Raw genomic sequence first — 20,286 nt, 5'->3', positions numbered from 1 at the left:
TGATGATGCACTCGTGAAGAATACATTCATAAGTTTTAAAACTTCAGACTCCTGGGAGATGTGTCTTGATCGATTACTCGACAATCGATTGCACTAGCCACGGCGGCCTTGGTGACCTTGTGATTGACAGCAACATTAACCAATCGCGTTCCGAGCCCAGCGAAAGAATTGTCCAATCAGGACGCGGTTCTCTGAAAAAGTCCCCAATCGCGCTATTTGTGGGCGGGGCTCCAGCTGGACCGGAAGCACGTGGGGACAAGGCATATGGGCAGTTGAGATTGTTTAATTTGCAGCCCAAGCCTCTGGGATGTTTTAACCCATGTTTATGCTCTTTGTTGATGCTGCTGCAATGTCTGGTGGGTATCTTATCCTGCACTCTGTGTTCTTCTATCTAAGCACTGATCATGTCTTTCTCTGCAGACACTGGCTGATGTTCTAAGACCAGAAACTACACTTATCCCCAGCACCCTCCCCCTCCCCTTCCCATGCCACCTTCCCATGTAAGCGCAGGAGATGCAATACCTGTCCTTTTACCCCCTTCCTTCCCACCATCCAGGGCCCCAAACACTCCTTCCAGGTGAAACACTGAAGTACTTACAGGTACTTCTTTCAATTTTGTATACTGTATTCGCTGCTCACGATGCGGTCTCTTCTACACTAGGAAGACCAAATGCAGATTGGGTGATCGCTTTGCTGAACACCTCCGTTCAGTCTGCAAGCGTGACCCTGAGCTTCCAGTCGCCTGTCACTTTAATTCTCTGCTCCACTCTCACTCTGATCTCTCCGTCCTCGGCCTCCTGCACTGTTCCGATGAAGCTCAATGGAAGTTCAAAAGTACTTCATTGGCTGTAAAGCACTTTTGGACGTCCGGTGGTCGTGAAAGGCGCTATATAAATGCAAGTCTTTCTTTATGTATAAACCAATGCCCAGAAATGAGCTAGCGGCTTTAATTCAATCTCATGGCTCCCTTGACCCATCATGCCCTGCTTGATCTTTGTTACTGTGGTCTGCGTTATCAGAAAGTTTGAATTGTGTTAGAGCCTTTGACTCTTAATTTCCCCCCTCACCCGCAGCATCTACGATTGCATATAATCTTTAAACAGCGAAACAAATGTTATTAATCTTGCATAAAAATGTATCAATAATACTGATTTTTTTTTCTTGTCATTTGGAACTCCTAGCAGAGATATCCAGTCTGCAGATACTAGACTGACTGAAGCCAGAAAGATTTTGCAAACCATGACTTGGCTTGGATTTCTGCACCTTCAGCATTACCAGGCGTACATTTCCTTGAGACTTTGTTCTTCCCTGTATCCAAACCCGTCGCTGTTCAGGGGATTGAGTGCTCTTGCGAGGAGCAGTCCCGTGAGAGCTGTGCCCTCTACAAGCGCGAGGCATCCGAGGAACTTGCTGTCCCTGCACCGCGGATGGCCGAGTTTATCCTGCGTGCTGGACAGCTCCCGGAGCAGCGATGCACAGGCCAGACCAAGCCAAGCTGCACCGGGGCAGGAACTGTCGGCTGTCTGGTCCGGGGAGGAAGCGGGCTCAGAAGGATTTGGGGCACGAGGCAAAATCTACTCTGCCAGGAGAGTTTTCTATAAAAGCTCTTCAGAGCTGCGGGACTCGAGATGTAGTGACCCCGAGGATCGGAACGATGAGGAGGTTCAAAGTCCAGAAGTGAGATGGAAACCAAGCAGAAGGAACAATACCTACTGGTACTTCCTGCAGTGCAAAAAACTCATCAAGGGTGATAAGGTCTGAACTTTGGCTAAACATCTTTCCCAGTTTTACAAAGTGTAAAGATGCAACACCAGAGGCTAGAGTCAGTAATTTGTTCCAAGCAAACTCCAGGAGCAGTTAGAGACAGAGCAGAGTGAGCATAATAATGAATGGGACAGGCCCAGCAGCATCTACCCTTTCACCCCTCTCTCCCCAGATCCACATTGAGCCCTGCCGAATGTATTCAACCCTCCCCCTCCCACAGTAACTGGAGTTTAAGATCATCAACAAGACGTCAAAGAAGGAAGGATAGAATTTATTTTACGCACAGAGAGTTGTTCGGACATGGAATGCCCAGCCAGAATCAGTGGAGGAGGCAGAATCTAAAATATCTTTCAACAGGGAAGTGGATGAATATTTGAAAAAGAAAAATGTAAAGGGGTATGGGGGAAAGTGCAGGGAGAATGGGACTGAGTGGTGAGCTGTTCCAGAGAAAGGCACCAGGGCAGTGGGAAAGGGCTCGGTAATGGGACTGTGTAGTGTTTGCTCAGAGAGCAGTTACAAGGGCGATGGGGTGAATGGGGAAAGGGCAGGTGAATGGGACTGAGAGGTGAGCTGGTGGGAAGTGCAGAAGCTAGACTGTGTACAGTAACATGCGTATGTAACTCGATCTGACTAGCCTGAATAAAGTTAAACATCCGGTGCACATAGATGTTCTTTGGGCAGCTGTTCAGAGCTGTCTGTGATGGAAAAGGTACAAACATAATGAGAGCACTTGAGAATAGAAAGTATGCGAATAGGCTCAAGAAATTGGGAATCTTCTCATTGGAGAGAAGACGGTAGGTGGGAGGAGGGGGGGGGAAATATGACTGACGTTTCCAAACTAATCAGACTTTGTGACGTAAAGGATCGATCAGGGTTCTTTGAATTGGTATGAGACAGCAGAACAAGGGAGTGGGTATAAAGTGGGAAGAGCTAGACTCGGGCAGGATTAAAGAAAGACTTACTTTACTGAGAGTATGGTTTTTGGAAGCGCTTACTGAGAGGGGTTGTAAGGGCAAAGAGCTTAGGATCTCTTCAGGACAAAAATTGGACACTTGCCTTGAAGAGAACCACATTATAGGATACAAATGCTGGGGACACCAGCAAGGCTGACTAGTTGGACTGATGGTCTCTTCAAGCCTTGAGATTTTCTATATTTTTACTCTAGTGTAAGAAAATATACTTCAAACGATATTCCCCCCAAAATGTCGGCAGTCTTTTGACTCCTGTATCGCCATCTGTAACATTCCTCGCAGAGTAACCCAGTAAATATCAGCTGTAGGGTGCTCCCCGAGAATACTGTAACTGATGAAGGTTCCTGTGCAGCTGTAGGGTGCTACCTTATACTGTAACCGATGGTGACAACCAGCTAGCCCTGTCCTTTAATCACTCTAAGGCACTCTATTCCAACACAAAACATGCAGGAACATTCTTCTACCTTTCAGTAGATAGGACAAAAGGAAGCTTGGAGTAATTAGAACTCGCCCCAGCACAGCTTTAGATGTACTGTGTCTATTGTAACAATACAACACAATATTGTGTATTAAAACCCATTTGGCCAGTTAAGTTATGGGGCATTAATAAAAAAGAGAAAATGCTGGAAACACTCAGCAGGTCAGGCAGCATTTGTGGAGAGAGAAAGGGCATTAGAAACATACAAGATCCTGACGGGACGGGACGGGACAGGTTAGATGCGGGTAGAATGTTCCCGATGTTGGGGAAGTCCAGAAGCAGGGGTCATAGTCTTAGGATAAGGGGTAGGCCAATTAGGACAGAGGTGAGGAGAAACTTCTTCACAGAGAGTTGTTAACCTGTGGGATTCCCTACCGCAGAGAGTTGTTGATGCCAGTTCATTGGATATATTCAAGAGGGAGTTAGATATGGCCCTTACGGCTAAGGGGATCAAGAGATATGGAGAGAAAGCAGGAAAGGGGTACTGAGGGAATGATCAGCCATGATCTTATTGAATGGTGGTGCAGGCTCGAAGGGCCGAATGGCCTACTCCTGCACCTATTTTCTATGTTTCTATAAGGAACCAAAATTCCGCCTTCCCACAGCCCAGCCGCTCGGGATCATTCCAGCAGGTCACACAAAGATAATCTGAGAACGCTGGTAGGAAGATGTGAGAAGTGCACTCCACTAACAAGGCAAGGGAATACACAATAAATGGTAGGACACTGAAAAGTGTAAAGGAACAAAGGAATCTTGGAGTGCATGCCCACAGATCCATGAAGGTAGCAGGCCAGGTAGATAAGGTGGTTAAGAAGGCATACGGAATGTTTGCCTTTATTAGCCGAGGCATAGAATACAAGAGCAGGGAGGTTATGCATGAACTGTATAAAACACTAGTTAGGCCACAGCTAGAATATTGCGTGCAGTTCTGGTCACCACATTACAGGAAAGATGTGATTGCACTAGAGAGGGTACAGAGGACATTTACAAGGATGTTGCCTGGACTGCAGAATATTAGCTATGAGGAAAGATTGGTTAGGATGTTTTCTTTGGAACAGAGGAGGCTGATTGAGGTGTATAAAATTATAAGGGGCCTAGATAGAGTGGATAGGATGGACCAATTTCCCTTCCGGTTGGCAAACAGTAACTAGTGGGGTGCTGCAGGGATCGGTGCTGGGTCCTCAACTATTTACAATCTATATTCATGATTTGGATGAAGGGACTGAGTGTAATGTAGCCAAGTTTGCTGATGATACAAAGATGGGTGGGAAAGCCAATTGTGAGGAGGATACAAAAAATCTGCAAAGGGATATAGACAAGCTAAGTGAGTGGGCAAAAATTTGACAGATGGAGTATAATGTGGGAAAATGTGAGGTTATCCACTTTGGCAGAAAAAATAGAAAAGCAAATTATAGTTTAAATGGAGAAAAATTGCAAAGTGCTGCAGTACAGAGGGACCTGGGGGTCCTTGTGCATGAAACACAAAAAGTTAGTATGCAGGTACAGCAAGTAATCCGGAAGACAATTGGAATGTTGGCCTTTATTGCAAGGGGGATAGACTATAAAAGCAGAGAAGTCCTGCTACAACTGTACAGGGTGTTGCTGAGGCCACACCTGGAGTACTGCATACAGTTTTGGTCTGCGTATTTAAGGAAGGATATAATTGCATTGGAGGCTGTTCAGAGAAGGTTCACTAGGTTGATTCCGGAGATGAGGGGGTTGACTTATGAAGATAAGTTGAGTAAGTTGTGCCTATACTCATTGGAGTTTAGAAGAATGAGAGGTGATCTTATCGAAACATATAAGATAATGAGGGGGCTCGACAAGGTGGATGCAGAGAGGATATTTCCACTCATACGGGAAACTAAAACTAGGGGACATAGTCTCAGAATAAGGGGCCCATTTAAAACTGAGATGAGGAGGAATTTCTTCTCTGAGGATTGTAAATCTGTGGAATTCTCTGCCCCAGAGAGCTGTGGAGGCTGGGTCATTGAATATATTTAAGGCGGAGATAGATTTTTGAGCGATAGGGGAATAAAGGGTTATGGGGAGCGGGCAGGGAAGTGGAGCTGAGTTCATGTTCAGATCAGCCATGATCGTATTAAATGGCGGGGCAGGCTCGAGGGACCAAATGGCCTACTCCTGCTCCTATTTCTTATGTTTTTAGCAGAGGGGCCAACAACCAGGGGGCATAGATTTAAAATAATTGAAAGGTGGTTTTGAGGGGAAATTTCTTCAACACAGAGGGTGGTGGGGGTCTGGAACTCACTGCCTGGAAGGGTGGTAGAGACAGAAATCCTCATCACAGTTAAGAAGTACTTGGATGTGCAGCTGAAGTGCCGTAACCTACATAGCTACGGACCAAGAGCTGGAAAGTGAGATTAGGCTGGCTAGCTCTGTTGGCTGGCATGGCCACGATGGACCGAAATGGCCCCCTTCCATGCTATAAATATCTATGATTCTATGATCAAACAGGAGCTTGGCTCTCCTTAAAGACTTTAAGCATTCTCCCAAATGCATGTGTATGGGAGCTGTTGCCAGAGGAGATGTGCACAGGTTGATGGCCAACATCAGATCACAGGGTAGCTCCAGTAGATTTTTCCGGGGCTGTTTGCAATGACTGAAACATTTTTTAGATTTTTGATTTCTGTTGAGTACATGCCAGCAATAGTGTAAATAGAATGGATTCCAGTCAGGTGTATGGCGTGATGATGAACCAGTTATTGCAAGTCGTGGATTAGTGGGGCGGTGGAGATCAATTATTTTTGGACGTGGTGTGTCGCAGTCAAGAGCACCGTACAGACCAACTAATCAATGCACTGAATCCCTAGGCTGACTTGTGACTGTCGGTCACTGTACAGCTGGCCCAGCTCACCTTGGCTAGAAGTTGTGATTTCTCCAAAATGTGCTTCAATAAAACCAGATATGTAAAAGTCAGATAGCCAGGTGGCGAAAGATAAAATACTAGGAGCCTAGTCTTCAGTCACTTACAAACCATTAATCATATGCACCCCCAACATCAGCCTTCCCCATTTCCCGAGCCTGCTCCCATATAGAGGAACACAAAGAAGACTCCTGTTAATACCCACCTCCTGAATATAATTAACAAGACTTGAGCCTTTGTACTGAAGTGGGTTTTATGACCTGAGTGTAACTTTTAGGAGCAGGAATGTCTTGATGCAGCTCAAACCCCCAACTACATCCCTTTATCCTTTTTTTTTTGTCCAGAAACACATCCAGTTGTTTCTTAAATTTATTTGTACTTTGTTTCACTGGGTTTCCCGAGCAACTTGTTCCAAAAGTCGATTATCCTTTTGTGTGGAATAGTTTTGCCTTAATTTCCTTTTGCTTTGTAACAGCGTGAACAGTTGATGCAGATCAAATCGATCAATCCCCTTCGTAACGGAAACCTTCTCTCTGATCATCTCAGTGCATTTTGTTTCCAACAAGAGCAAATACTACTTCTGTAATATTTCTTATAAGTAAGACTCCCAAGACCTGGAACCGTCTTTGTTGGTCTATGCTACACCCTTTCAAGCGCAATGTTATCCTCCCAGTGGTGTGGTGACCAGAACTGAACACAGTTGTCTGTATGGGGATCAATCCAAGTGTAATGTATGCTCACAGGTTGGTAGAGCTGTTGGGAATGGCTTAGCCAGTCACGTGATGTTCACAAGACTCAATAAAACCCCAGCTAGTTCAAGGGGATCCACGATGAGGCAGGCGGTTGTGAGCCTGGTGGATGAACTGGTAATGTGTAGTGTGATTGTTAAACCTTTGCTAATAAACCAACTAGTTCTTAATAGCAATGAGTTGCTATGAATTCTTAAGCGAAGAACCCATGAAGCAAATATATTACACCAATATGCTACACATTAACAGTATTGCCTTTTTTGATTGGTATTGCCCTCAGCCAGTGGACTTTGTTATTGCTACGGCTGCCATGTGCTGGTCTGATGGATTAAATGCTTAAACTCCTTTTTTGATCAGTACATTGCATGACTGTTCCAGCAATTACTCCCTGCATTGCTACTCTTCACACGGTGTCTTTCTCCACTCTAGTTAGCTGAGGCTCTGGACATGTTTGAGACTCGAATGTTGAAGGAAGAGCGGCTGGTCCCAGAGGAGTGCAACTACACAGTGCTGATAGGGGGCTGTGGACGAGTGGGCTACTTGAAGAAAGCCTTTAAACTGTACAGCGATGTGAGTACTGGAGACTGCGCTGTACTTCTGGTGAAAGATTCGCAGGATCCTTTTCTTTGTATGAAGTGGGTGTGTGGGAAGGGAACTTGATTCTAGTTCTAGGGTTGTTCAAACTGTGGACTGCGAGCCACATTCAAACCCTGAGCCTGGGCAATACAGCCTTCAAAGCCCAGGTCACTCAGTCCGATTTACACTTGTATGTTTCTTATTTGCTGGTTTGATCTGTTGCATTCTGTGGGCCGAGTGGTTTGGAAAGAGGTGTTAACACTTTTGCCTCATTGGTGGATAATTCCTATCTCTGTAATCTCCTCCAGCCCTGCCGAAATGTCTGCGCTCCTCTAATTCTGCCCTCTTGAGCATCCCTGATTATAATCGCTCAACCATTGACGGCCGTGCCTTCAGCTACCTGGGCCCCAAGCTCTGGAAGTCCCTGCCTAAACCTCTCTGCCCCTCTTTTCTCCTTCAAGATGCTCCTTAAAACCTATGTATTTGCTTTTGATCACCTAATTTCTCCTTATGCGGCTCGGTGTCAAATATTTTATCTCATAATACTCCTGTGAAACACCTTGGGACATTTCACTATGTTAAAGGTGCTTTTCCCACATTACAACAGTGACTACACTCCAAAAGTACTTAATTGTCTGTAAAGCGCTTTGAGACGTCCGGTGGTCGTGAAAGGCGCTATATAAATGCAAGTCTTTTATATAAATACAAGTTGTTGCTGTTAGCAACCTGAGATACACGCGAACATATGGAAAGATGGATTTAGACTTGAAGTGTGCCCGTGCCACGCACCTATGCTACTCTGTTCTAGAGTCTGGGAATGAGTTTTAAAGAGCCTCAGACCAGTTGTAACATCCTACGCAGCACAGCCAGTCCGACATTAGATACTCTCGGATGCCAGCTCTCTGTGTGAGCATGTTATCCCAAGCACATCGAATAAGGCTTGGGAGGTTTATGTGGGTCTATACCACACTGCTTATTGCATTCACCATTGGCGGCCGTGCCTTCAGCCGTCTGGACCCTAGGCTCTGGAATTCCCTCCTTAAATCTTTCCTCCTCTCCTCCTCCTTTAAGCTGCTCTTTAAAACCTACCTCTTTGACCAAGCTTTTTATCACCCGTTTTAATGTCCCCTTATGTGGCTCGGTGTCAGTTTTGTCTGAAAGCACTCCAGTAAGGCACCTTGGTACATTTTACTACATTAAAGACGCTATATAAATGGCAGCTGCTGTTTATAGAATTTTAATTAGAATGAATAATATTTTTCTACGTAGATGAAGAAGCGAGCCGTGACTCCCTCTGAAGCCACCTACACCGCTCTGTTCAATGCTTGCGCAGAGTCCCCGTGGAAGGAGTCTGGCCTGCAGTTTGCCACAAAGCTCCGCGAAGAATTGAGCAGCAAGCATATCCGGTTTAACCTGATCACATACCACGCCATGCTGAAGGCATACGCTGTCTGCTCCGATCTAAAGGCCTGCTTCGACGTGCTCCGGGTAAGTGCTTGCACAGGAAGCTGGCACCTGAGTGTGTGTGCTATCGTCCGTACCGAGTGAAATGCTCTCGATTACTCCACGCTGAGTTCTTGGTCTATGTCTGCTCGCTGGCTAGGACAAGGAAGGTCAGTTACCACTGGCCTCTATGGAGCCCCTCACTGATGGAGCCCATGGCTGGCTCTGACTTGAAGAGGAGGCGGGGAAGACGATTAAAATTATGATTTTGTCAACAAGGGTGATTAAGAAATTTAAAAATGTTTGCATCCATATAGCACCTAATCACAGTCTCAAAACAATTCAGACAATGAATGAATTTTGGAATGTAGTGACGGGGTCCTAAAGCAGTTCTAATAATCAGATGGGGAATGCATTATACTCAAAGTGCTTATCTGATCCTTATAAGAACAAGTCTAACATTGCTATTCACTTGAAATGCCATTCATGTTTGTGTTTGAGTACTTCAGGGCAGTCAGTGTGGATTTGTAAAGAGCAGGTTGCGCTTGACTGATTTAATTGAATTTTTTGATAAGATCACAGAGTACAGATAAAGGGGATGCAGTAGATGTTGTATGTTAGGATTATTGGAGTGTTTCAGAAGATGCCTTCCACCATTGCACCATGGCGTTGTGCAGCCTTCCTTCCTTCCCCCCCCCCCCCGCCCCCCCCCCCCCCCCCCACACACACACACACACACACACACACACACTAGTGGCTGAGCCTTCAGCCACCTAGACCCTACATTCTGGAATTCTGCCCCCAACTCCCTCCATCTCTCGCCCTCCCTCACTTCCTTTGACCCACTTTGATCAAGATTTTAATCAACCCTCCTAATATCTCGTTCTTTGGCTCCCATCTTTTTTATATATATTACGCCTCTGAAGTACTTTCGGTTGCTTATCTACGTTAAAGATGCTATATAAATGAAAGTTGTTTGCAGGGAAGTAATGTGGAATTTATACAAGACATTGATTAGACGACAATTGGAGTATTGTGTGCGGTTAGATATCGGAGCAACAGAAGGGATACAGTGAAGATATCACTAAAGTGATATCAGAGAAGTTATAATTTTGAAAGGCTTGCAAAATTGAGGCTTTTCTCACTGGAATAGGGAAGGTTAAGAGGGGTTAATAGCGGTTTGCAAAAATGATCCAGGGGTGCGTGGGTTGGGGGGACGGTGGGGGGGATCTTTAAACAGATTGTGCAGTGCTGCTGCCTTTCTTACCAGAGCTGTCTCTTGTGATTATTTTTCAGGAAATAGTTCACAGTGGTCATGAGATGAATGTGGAAACGTTCAGCACCTTACTGATTGGCTGCATCAAGGACACCGAGAATGGCTTTAGATATTCCCTACAGGTAATTACAGCACCATTTTCTCCTCTGTTCTCTCCGTCGGCCTTTCCATTTACAGGATAAACTGGAGCCACCGGAAGCAGCCTTGGGGGTCACTTTTCTCTGATTTCCCCGTTGGAGAAGAATCGAGCTTCTCCCTCAGCCATGGCTCAGTGGGCAACAGTCTCGCCTCGTGGGCCTGGAGCTCCCCTCAGTACACAGCCGGCCAGCCACCCCTTTAGTAGCTGGGCTCAGTGGGTAGCATTGTCGCCTCTGAGTCAGAAGATTTTGGCCTCAAGTCCCACTCCCGAGACTTGAAGTGTAGTCACTGTTGTAATGTAGGAAACACAGCTGTCAATTTGCGCACAGCAAATCTAGGCTGACATTCCAGTTCTGCACTGTCAGATGTGCCATCTTTGGGATGAGACATTAAACCGAGGCCCTGTCTGCCCTCTCGGGTAGACGTAAAAGATCCCATGGCACTATTTCGAAGAAGAGCCAGGGGAGTTATCCTCTGGTGTCTTGCAAAATATTTATCCCTCAATCAACATCACAAAAACAGATTATCGGATCATTATCACATTGCTGTTTGTGGGAGCTTGCTGTGTGCAAATTGGCAGCCGCGTTTCCCACATTACAACAGTGACTACACTCCAAAAGTACTTAATTGGCTGTAAAGCGCTTTGGGACATCCGGTGGTTGTGAAAGGTGCTATATAAATGCCAGGCTTTTTTTCTCGTTTTCTTTCTCTCTCAAGGGACTCACAGCGGGGAATTACGGACTCAAGGACACAGCCCTGCCACTGGGTGTTGAAGCACCAGCCTGCAGTGCCTCTTTATAGCAGGAGGGCTGAATGCATTGATGATTTTCCCTCCTTGTGGAGGAGTGCTTAGACTGAATTGAGTTTTTGTCTCTCCCGTGTGGCAGATAATATATTGCTCAGCAAGGCAGTGAGCTGCTGAGTCAGCCTGTACCAGTGAGCCATCTCTGCCTGTGTTAATCATTTTCTATTGATGTGCTCTTTAAAGGTCATTTCCTTATTATTTCAATGGCTGCCAAAAAAAAGTATAACTTCTGCAAAGGCACAGTGATTGTGCTAAATGTCACGGCTCTAGCTGAAGCACGGCTTCGAGTGGCATCAGGTGGATACTGAGATACATTGCAGTGAGAGTTGTTCTCTTATTGTTTATTGATTTTTTCTTTATATTCTAAGATTAACAGATAGAAAAATACATAACACCAATCGGATAATAGAGGAGCAGGCAATGCAGCTCTTCAAAAGAGGCAATACAGCCGATAAACTCAGCAGTACACTGTGTACAGTTGAAGTAACACAGTAAGAGCCAACAGTAGCGCCTTTCAAGGAACTAGGCAAGGCCAGCAGACTATAGACCACCCAAAAGGAAAGGGAGAGGAACCGCACTGGCTCAGTGGTTTGAGTCAGAATATTGTGGGTTCAAGTCCCGCACCAGACACTTGAACTCAAAAATCCAGGCTGACTCTCCAGTGCAGTGCTGAGGGAGGTGCCGGAGGTGCCGTCTCTCAAATGAGACGTCAAACCAAACTGCTTTAGGTGGACGTTAAAGATCCTACCGCATTATTTTGAAGAAGAGCAGGGGATTATCCTCTGAGTTCTGGCCAATATTTATCCCTCAACCAACATCACTTAAATCTCATCATTCACATTGCTGTTTGTGGGAGCTTGCTGTGCGCTTATTGGCTGTCTCGTACCCTGCATTACAACAGTGACTACACTCAAAGTGCTTCAATGGCTGTAAAACGCTTTGGGACATCCGGTGGTTGTGAAAGGTGCTATACAAATGCAAGTTTTTTTTTAGCCAAAGCATGAGGAGATTGCCTGTTCACTGAAGGAGACCAGGATTGTCAGAGGTCAGAGGAGGTTACCCAACCCAGGTAAAACCCTGCCAGAAAAATGATTAATCAAAAGAAAGAACTTGCAATCGTATAGCACCTTTCACATCTTCAAAACTCCCAAAGAGCTTTTTATAATCAATGGAATACTTCTGGTGCGGTCGCTGTTCTATAAGGAAATACGGTAGGAAATTTACTCCCAGCAAAGATCCACAGACCAGATATCGTGCGTGGTGGAATTGGCTGAGGTCTGTCTGCTGGCCAGGACACTGGGGGAAACCCTCTTCTTCGAAAAGAGCGTAGGGTTCATCTAAGTTAACCTGAGAATGCAGAAGGAGCTTTGGTTTGATGTCTCATCTGAAACACAGCACCTGTGGTGACTCGGCGCTCTGCAGTACAGCACTAAAGTGTCAGCCTGGAATACATGCTCAAATTATAGTCGAGCTTGAATCTACGGTCTTCAGACTCTGAGATGAGAGTGCTGTCATGAGCCAAGTTTGGATAGGTGAAAACAGGATAAAACACTTCTTTAAATAAAGAGAGGATGAAACTTTGCTCAGTAAGCCAATCATGGGACTGAACAAACCGCTTTAAAAACCACATTTTCGGTCTTCTGCTGCTTTTGTTAGCGCACCGCCGGAACATTCATTATCGGTCTCGAGGGAGCGCAGAGCATTACCGCCCGGAAATGGCGAGCCGGTGTGCAACACCCCCGGTCGTGACACCGGCTCGACATTTGGATCGCGCCCGACCGGTAGAGCGCCCCCTGGTGAACACCTGTTGAATCAGGTGGTCCGAGCTGTAGTGGCTGCAGTGAGGTAAGTCATGTCGACCTCAGGTAAGTGTGATTGTGTTTTTTTTCTGCGATTTATGTTTTGGTGGCGTGAGTTACTTATTGGGAATGCTTTTGCTGGGGTTTTTTTTTAAGGTTTTTTTTCTTCCCCCGAGGCCTCTTTTGGGTCGCTCCAAGGCCGGCTGCTTCGTTCGGGATTTTCACTTGTCCCTTAGCACAGCGCTCCGCTCCAAACTCGGGGCCCAGCTGATGAATTTTGTGGCGGCAGATGCAATCCATTTGCCGGCGCAACATTTACCGCTCCGCCCAGGTTAACACCGCAACGGTGGCGCGACCGAATTTCCACCCCAGAGTTTTTAACTGCCGCTCCAGTCTGCGCTCTCTCACCAGTTTGGTCGATTATGCCATTGTGTGTATTACAGGCTCTTCACCATTTTACTGTCGAAATAACTTTGCTTCCTCTCTCACAGGTTTGGCGAGAGATGTTAAGACTTGGCGTGCGGCCTGATGCCAAGAGCTACAACCTACTGCTCCGGGCCGCCAGGGACTGCGGGATTGGCGACCCCGCAGTGGCCTCGCGGTTGCTGCTGGGCGAGGGGGACGGGATGTGGCAGCTGAAGCAGCGCAGAAGGGTTCAGAAGCTCCGTGGCCCGAAAGGGACCAAAAGCAGCAGGAACACAACCACTCTGGTCGTCGGCCTGTTGGAAGAGCAGATGTTTGGACTGGCTTCTGACCAACCGACCGGCTGCAGAGTCTCGGAACCGGAGGACGGGCACAGCAACGAAACGTTATCAAAACCGAGTGAAACACCAAGCCTGGTGTCCGGTAATGGCCGAGAGAAAGAGCTGGCACCACGAGCAGAGCAATCAATGGAACTGGTTTCCAGACATCAAATACTGCCAGTCGATTCGGACTCCAGCAAGCTTCCTCCAAGTGCCCGTCTGCCCAATTTACTCCACATCCGGGTCAACAAGAAGAACCTAATTTCTTTGGGACCAGCAGCCACGCCGCCTGATAGACTAGCACTGATCGGGTGCCTGAGTGGCTTTCTAAGCAAGATGAAGGAAGATAGCACGCGACCAGACATTAAAACTTTCACGCTGTTGGCTGACGTGGTGGAACCGAAGAGCCAGTCCGAATCCTCCTTGCTGGCACTCATGGATGAGCATGGCGTGAAGCCAGACGTTTCATTTTTTAACAACTTCATTAGAAAAAAGAGCAAGCTGGGTGACCTGGAGGGCGCAAAGGTAAGTGGTCGTGGTGGATAACCAGCTTTAGGCAGGGAAGTAGGACTTGCTGAGAGCTCAGCACGGGCTCGACGGGCCGAATGGCCTTCTTCGGTGCTGTAACCATTCTATGATTCTGCAATAGGCTAATAACAAGAGTGGCACAATAATCCGACCGTATTTATCTTACAGTCCACGCACAAAAAAGGCAGGTGATATTTCATCAAACTTGCGGAGTTGCATGCAGTGTAACCAATGGCAACGAAACTCCTGTACTCATTGGAGTTTAGAAGAATGAGAGGTGATCTTATTGAAATGTATAAGATTCTGAGGGGGCTCGACAGGGTCGATGCAGAGAGGATGTTTCCCTTCGTGGGGGAATCTTGAACTAGGGAGCATGGTTTTAGAATAAGGGGTCGCCCATTTATAACGGAAATGAGGAGGAATTTCTTTTCTCAGGATCGTGAAGCTTCAGAATTCTCTATCCCAGAGAGCTGTGGAGGCTGGGTCATTGAATATACTTAAGGTGGAGATAGACAGAATTTTGAATGGTAAGGGAGTCCAGGGTTATGGGGAACGGGCAGGGAAGTGGAGTTGAGGCCAGGATCAGATCAGCCATGATATTGAATGGCGGAGCAGGCTCGAGGGGCCAAATGGCTTACTCCTGCTCCTATTTCTTATGTTCTTATGAAACATGGCTGGGAAAATCCAGTGACTCCCTAGTTTTTCCCCTGAATGTGAGAGTCAGAAAAGCATGTTTGAGTGGCACCAAGTGACTTGTACTGTCATTTACTTCCTTCACTGGAGACAGAAACCTTCATGGAATCTGCAAAGGTCTGTGAGAAAATAGATTAGTCCCGACAGTCTTGTGCATGTCTGTGGTAGGGTATAAATCAGAGCACTATTTTGATGGAATCACACTGTTTGGAAGCTATCGATGTCTCGAAGCCCCAAAGGTTGTGTACTTTACCAGCTGCCTGCAATCTGAGCTCCCAGGCTACCCCATCTGCAGTTGTTTCAAAGCTTTTAACAGTAGGGTAGCAATTTTAAAAACAATATTAAAGTAAAACTCCACACCGGTTTAAAATGAAAAATTAATCTTTTGCCATCCCTGCTGAATGCTGCAAGATCATTTTGTAAGTAATTAGCTTTTGATTTTGTTGGTGAATGATATCAAACTGGATGTAAAGCACGATATTGGGTCTGTCTGTATCTGGTTTGATTCTCCCTGTGCTGCTGCTCCTCTCCATGTGGGGCAGTGTTGAGTCTCTGAGCTACGGAATGGCTAAAATCAGGAGCTAAATGTATGAAGTAACCCCACGTCCAACCTCTTCAAACTATAGCATTCCGCGGCTCATCGGACATTGAACCTTTAATCAAGAGCAGCTGAGTTTTAGAAATGTTGCTTCATTTTCTTTTCCTTTTGAACATCAAGAATTAGGAGCAGGAGTAGGCCATTTGACCCCTCGAGCCTGCTCCACCACTCAATAAGATAATGGCTGATCTACCGTAACTCCACTTTCCTGCACTGTCCCTTGATTGCCTTAATATCAAACAAACTATCAATCTCGGTCTTGAATATACTCAATGACTGAGGCTCCACAGCCCTCTGGGGTAGAGAATTCCAGAGATTCACCACCCTCTGAGTGAAGAAATTTCTCCTCATCTCAGTCCTAAATGGCCGACCCCTTATTCTGAGACTGTGAACCCTGGCTCTAGACTCCTCAACCAGAGGAAACATCCTCCCTGCATCTGCCCTGTCAAGCCTTGTAATAATTTTATATATTTCAATGAGATCATCTCTCATTCTTCTAAAGGTGTGGCAGTTTTGAGTTGGGGGGGGGGGGCGGGGTGGGGCGGGGCTGCAGTTCTTTAGGTTCTCCTGAAGTCATTTTCTTGGAAATGATTCAGGCCACGTTGGTGTGTAAGCTATTTATTTTCAGAGGATATTTACTAATGTATATTGTATAGTCTTCTGATTTTATTTAGTGTTGGCCGTGGCTCAGTGGGTAGTACTCCTGCCTCTGAGTTAGAAGGTTGTGGGTTCAAGTCCCACTCCAGGGACCTGAGAACAAAAATCTAGGCTGACATTCCATAGGAATGCTGCACTGTTAGAGGTGCCATCTTTCGGATGAGACGTTAAATTTCGAAATAGTGCCATGGGATCTTTTACGTCCACCTGACAGAGGAGACAAAGCCTCAGTTTAACATCTCATCCGAAAGACTGCACTCCGACAGTGCAGCACTCGCTCAGCCTGGAATTTTTCTGCTCAAGTCTCTGGAGTGGGGCTTGAAGTCTGCCCCCTCAGGTCGGCGTAAAAGTGCCCATGACACTATTTTGAAGAAGAGCAGGGGAGTTATCCCCGGTGTCCTGGCAATATTTATCCCTCAATCAACATAACAAAAACAGATTATCTGGTCACAACCTCAGAACATCCCAAAGCGCTTTACAGCCAATGAAGTACCTTTTTTTTTGAAGCGTAGTCACTGTTGTAATGCAGGAAACACAGTAGCCGATTTGTGCACAGCAAGCTCCTACAAACAGAAATGTGATTAAATGACCAGATAATCTGTTAACTGAGGGATAAATATTGGCCAGGACACCGGGGATAACTCCCCTGCTCTTCTTCGAAATAGTGCCATGGGATCTTTTAGAGCAGACGGGGCCTCGGTTTAATGCCTTACCGAAAGACAGCAGCTCTGACAGTGCAGCGCTCCGTCAGTACTTCACTGGAGTGTCAACCTGGATATTTTTTGTGCTCCAGTCTCTGGAGTGGGACTTGAACCCACAATCTTCTGACTCGGGCAAGGGAGCTACCCACTGAGCCACAGCTTTAACTAGTCGTTCTCTTATTCCCGCCCACTGATGATGTGTATTTATTCACTCTAGGCGCTACTGCCTGTGCTAGTTGAGCGAGGCTTGTCGCCAACCATGCACACCTTCTGTAACCTGGCTATAGCCTGCACAAAAGACAAGGATGGACTGCAGCTTCTCCGTGACATGAAGGTAATCTCCTGCCGCTTCATTCTTAACCATAGCTGGAGCATTTTTGCATGAAATAGTGGAGAGAATAGCCCGAGACCACTTCTAGTAAATGCAAAGATTCCTGGTGGCTTCCAGGCCTTGTTCAGATCAGATTCTGTAACATTGGGCAGATAGTTTGAGCATGATGACATCTTCAAAAAATATATATTAAAAGAAAATAGAGTTTCCAGTGGCCTGGGTTGAGTGAGTCAGGTTTGTGCCTTGCTGAATCTCGGTAGGGGAGAAGAAGAGGAAGTTCTGTTACAGGAATAGAATGGAAATCAGAGGCCGAGTCCTACCGGCTCCTGAGCACCTCCTAGTGGCTCGTTTCAGAGAGGCAATGGCAGAGCCCTGTTGAATTTCATTTGGGGTACAATATGTGGTCTGGGGGAAATTATTATACAATACAAAGGAGGTTGCATTTCTTTGAAACTGGAGAAGGTTGGTGCCATTTAACAGTTTGCTCATCCAAACTCAGACAGGTAAACATACAATAAAAAGTGGAATTGATAGCAACAAGAGTTAACAATTCTTGGCCCGGATTTTGTGGTCAGCGTCGGAGGAACAGCGCTTGACCGTCACTATGCTGACAGCGGCCCACAGACGTTTCGCGGGCTTTTGAGCACAGACTTGCTGTCATCAGGCGTGGCACCCTCTACAGGGAATCTGTGGTGTGTGTGAGGAGGAAAAGCAACAGCAGAGCTCTTCAACCAATCACTTTGAAGAATCTTCACTGAGCCACGCAGAGTCTCAACCAGGAAGTATAAATTAGATTTAAATTGTGTACGGAGAGCAAAATAAAGAGGGGGAAAACAGATGGGATTAAAAGAGATAAAGGGAATAGAATTTTTTTTTTAAATCCTCTTCTCTAATTAAACTCTGAAGGAATGAGGCTCCACACTTGTAAAATTTAATTTTCAGGGCTAGAGAGGTTGTTTAGCAGTAATTATGACTGAGCACACTGTTTAAAAAAAAAAAATCACTTGTACCTGAATGCACCAGCCCTATCCTTTTCTGCTGTGTTTAGTGGGTAACAAGTACTGCAACTTCACTCCCTTGCACTGATTTCAATGCCGAGTCTATCGGTGAGGTACTCTTATAGCGCAGCTTGTGGAGGAGTAGGGTAACTCGAAATGCAACTTTCAGCTTTTTGCGTTTAACTGCGCGTGTGCATACTCCGGAAGTGGCTGTCCAGTTTACTCCATAATAACGGTGAGCGCTGTTAGCCTCGCTGTTATTCTCAATGCAAAATCTGGGCTAATGCATATTAATCCGTCAAATTATTGGACCAAATTTCAGCATCCTTCTCAATCCCACAGAAACAAAAAAAATCAATGCTTATTACTTTATTTCTGTTGAAATTGCTGTATTTCATACACCTTTGGCTTAGTTATAAATAATTCTGTAGACTAGCCTTTCCTGCTAAGAAAAGGATTTTTAAAACAAAAGCACAAATATATAATAATGTCATAACCCTTCACAAAGTTTTCAGGATGCAGATGCACCACCCCAGAAGACAATAGATGCAAAGTCAACTGAGCTGTTTAAAAGGGAAGATATAAATATTTATTTGGGAAGTAAGGGTATTCAGGGATATAGAGGAGTGGGGGGAGGTGCGAAAGTGGGATTAAAAAGAAAGAACTGTCGTGGCTAATAAAATGGCAGAGCAGGCTTTAGGGGCTGAATGACTTACTCCTGTTCCCATGTTTGTGACTAGCAGAGGGTTAAGTTGTTAGTAACTTTGAACGAACTGGGTTTAACAACTGGACAAAGCCATAGCTGGGTTATAAGAAAATAAAATTTCCAGTGGTTGAGTGAGTCAGGTTTGTGCTCATTGAAAGATTCTGAGGGGGGATTGAACAGGTAAATGCTGAGAGGTGATGGAGTATAAAAGCAGGGAAGTCTTGCGACAGCTATATAAGGTATTGGTGAGGCCACACCTGGAATACTGCGTGCAGTTTTGGTTTCCATATTTACGAATGGATATACTTGCTTTGGAGGCAGTTCAGAGAAGGTTCACTAGGTTGATTCCGGGGATGAGGGGGTTGGCTTATGAGGAAAGGTTGAGTAGGTTGGGCCTCTACTCATTGGCGTTCAGAAGAATGAGAGGAGATCTTATCGAAACGTATAAGATTATGAGGGGGCTTGACAAGGTGGATGCAGAGAGGATGTTTCCACAGATGGGGAAGACTAGAACTAGAGGGCATGATCTTAGAATAAGGGGCCGCCCATTTAAAACTGAGATGAGGAGAAATTTCTTCTCTGAGGGTTGTAAATCTGTGGAATTCGCTGCCTCAAGAGCTGTAGAAGCTGGGACATTGAATAAATTTAAGACGGAAATAGACAGTTTCTTAAATGATAAGGGGTAAGGGGTTATGGGGAGCAGGCAGGGAAGTGGAGCTGAGTCATGATCAGATCGGCTATGACTTTATTAAATGGCGGAGCAGGCTCAAGGGGCCGTATGGCCAACTCCTGTTCCTATTTCTTATGTTATTATGTAGTTGGTGTCCCCTGGCTGGAGAGTCTAGACCAGGGGTCACAGGATAAGGGGTCGGCCATTTAAGATCGAGATGAGGAGCAATTGCTTCACTCAGCAGATTGTGAATCTTTGGAATTCTCTGGCCCAGAGGGCTGTGGATGCCGAGTCTTTGAGGATATTCAAGGCTGAGATCGATAGATTTTTGGACTCTAGGGGAATCAAGGGATATGGAGATCGGGCGGGAAAGCGGAGTTGAGGTCGATGATCAGCCTTGATCTTATTGAATGGCGGAGCAGGCTCGAAGGGCATGGCCCACTCCTGCTCCTAATTCTTATGTTCTTGAGGGACACCAACTAGGTCAAATATTAGTATTATAACGGAGAATGCAGCAAAAAAGCTGCAGTGAGAGATTACTTTCCATTACATTTTTTGATACTTCCCTTGTCAGCCTATCCCAACGACACCACCCACTAACTCTAAAGAGCTGCCAATATTTTCAGTGTGAATTAACTGACCAGTTTGAGATACCATTGATAAAATGTGTATATATATATCCCCCTAATTTTGCTCCCATTCAACCACTGCCTAGAACGTTCTTTAGCAGAATTGTGCCCTACTACTGATTGGCGCGAGTCAGGGAATGGGACACACT

General features: G+C 45.8%; 1 protein-coding gene across 2 annotated transcripts in view; it reads left to right on the top strand.

The window, feature by feature from the left end:
* The first annotated feature begins 259 nt into the window (after positions 1–259).
* ptcd1 (pentatricopeptide repeat domain 1) overlaps positions 260–20,286 on the top strand; it is a 27,893-nt gene continuing 7,866 nt past the window's right edge. Inside the window, exons 1-7 of one of the 2 annotated variants that reach the window (XM_070901258.1) lie at positions 260–356; positions 1,185–1,755; positions 7,276–7,416; positions 8,692–8,910; positions 10,162–10,263; positions 13,375–14,151; positions 17,021–17,137. In XM_070901258.1, coding sequence (XP_070757359.1) covers positions 1,240–1,755; positions 7,276–7,416; positions 8,692–8,910; positions 10,162–10,263; positions 13,375–14,151; positions 17,021–17,137 — 1,872 coding nt within the window. In that variant the 5' untranslated portion in view covers positions 260–356; positions 1,185–1,239. Of the gene's footprint in view, positions 357–1,181; positions 1,756–7,275; positions 7,417–8,691; positions 8,911–10,161; positions 10,264–13,374; positions 14,152–17,020; positions 17,138–20,286 lie in introns of both variants that reach the window. The other variant, XM_070901257.1, reaches the window with a different exon arrangement.

This window comes from Pristiophorus japonicus, chromosome 15 (assembly GCF_044704955.1).
Source record: "Pristiophorus japonicus isolate sPriJap1 chromosome 15, sPriJap1.hap1, whole genome shotgun sequence".
Lineage (NCBI taxonomy): Eukaryota > Metazoa > Chordata > Chondrichthyes > Pristiophoridae > Pristiophorus > Pristiophorus japonicus.
The sequence above is the reverse complement of the archived record's forward strand: the minus strand, read 5'-3'. Positions and strand labels throughout refer to the sequence as shown.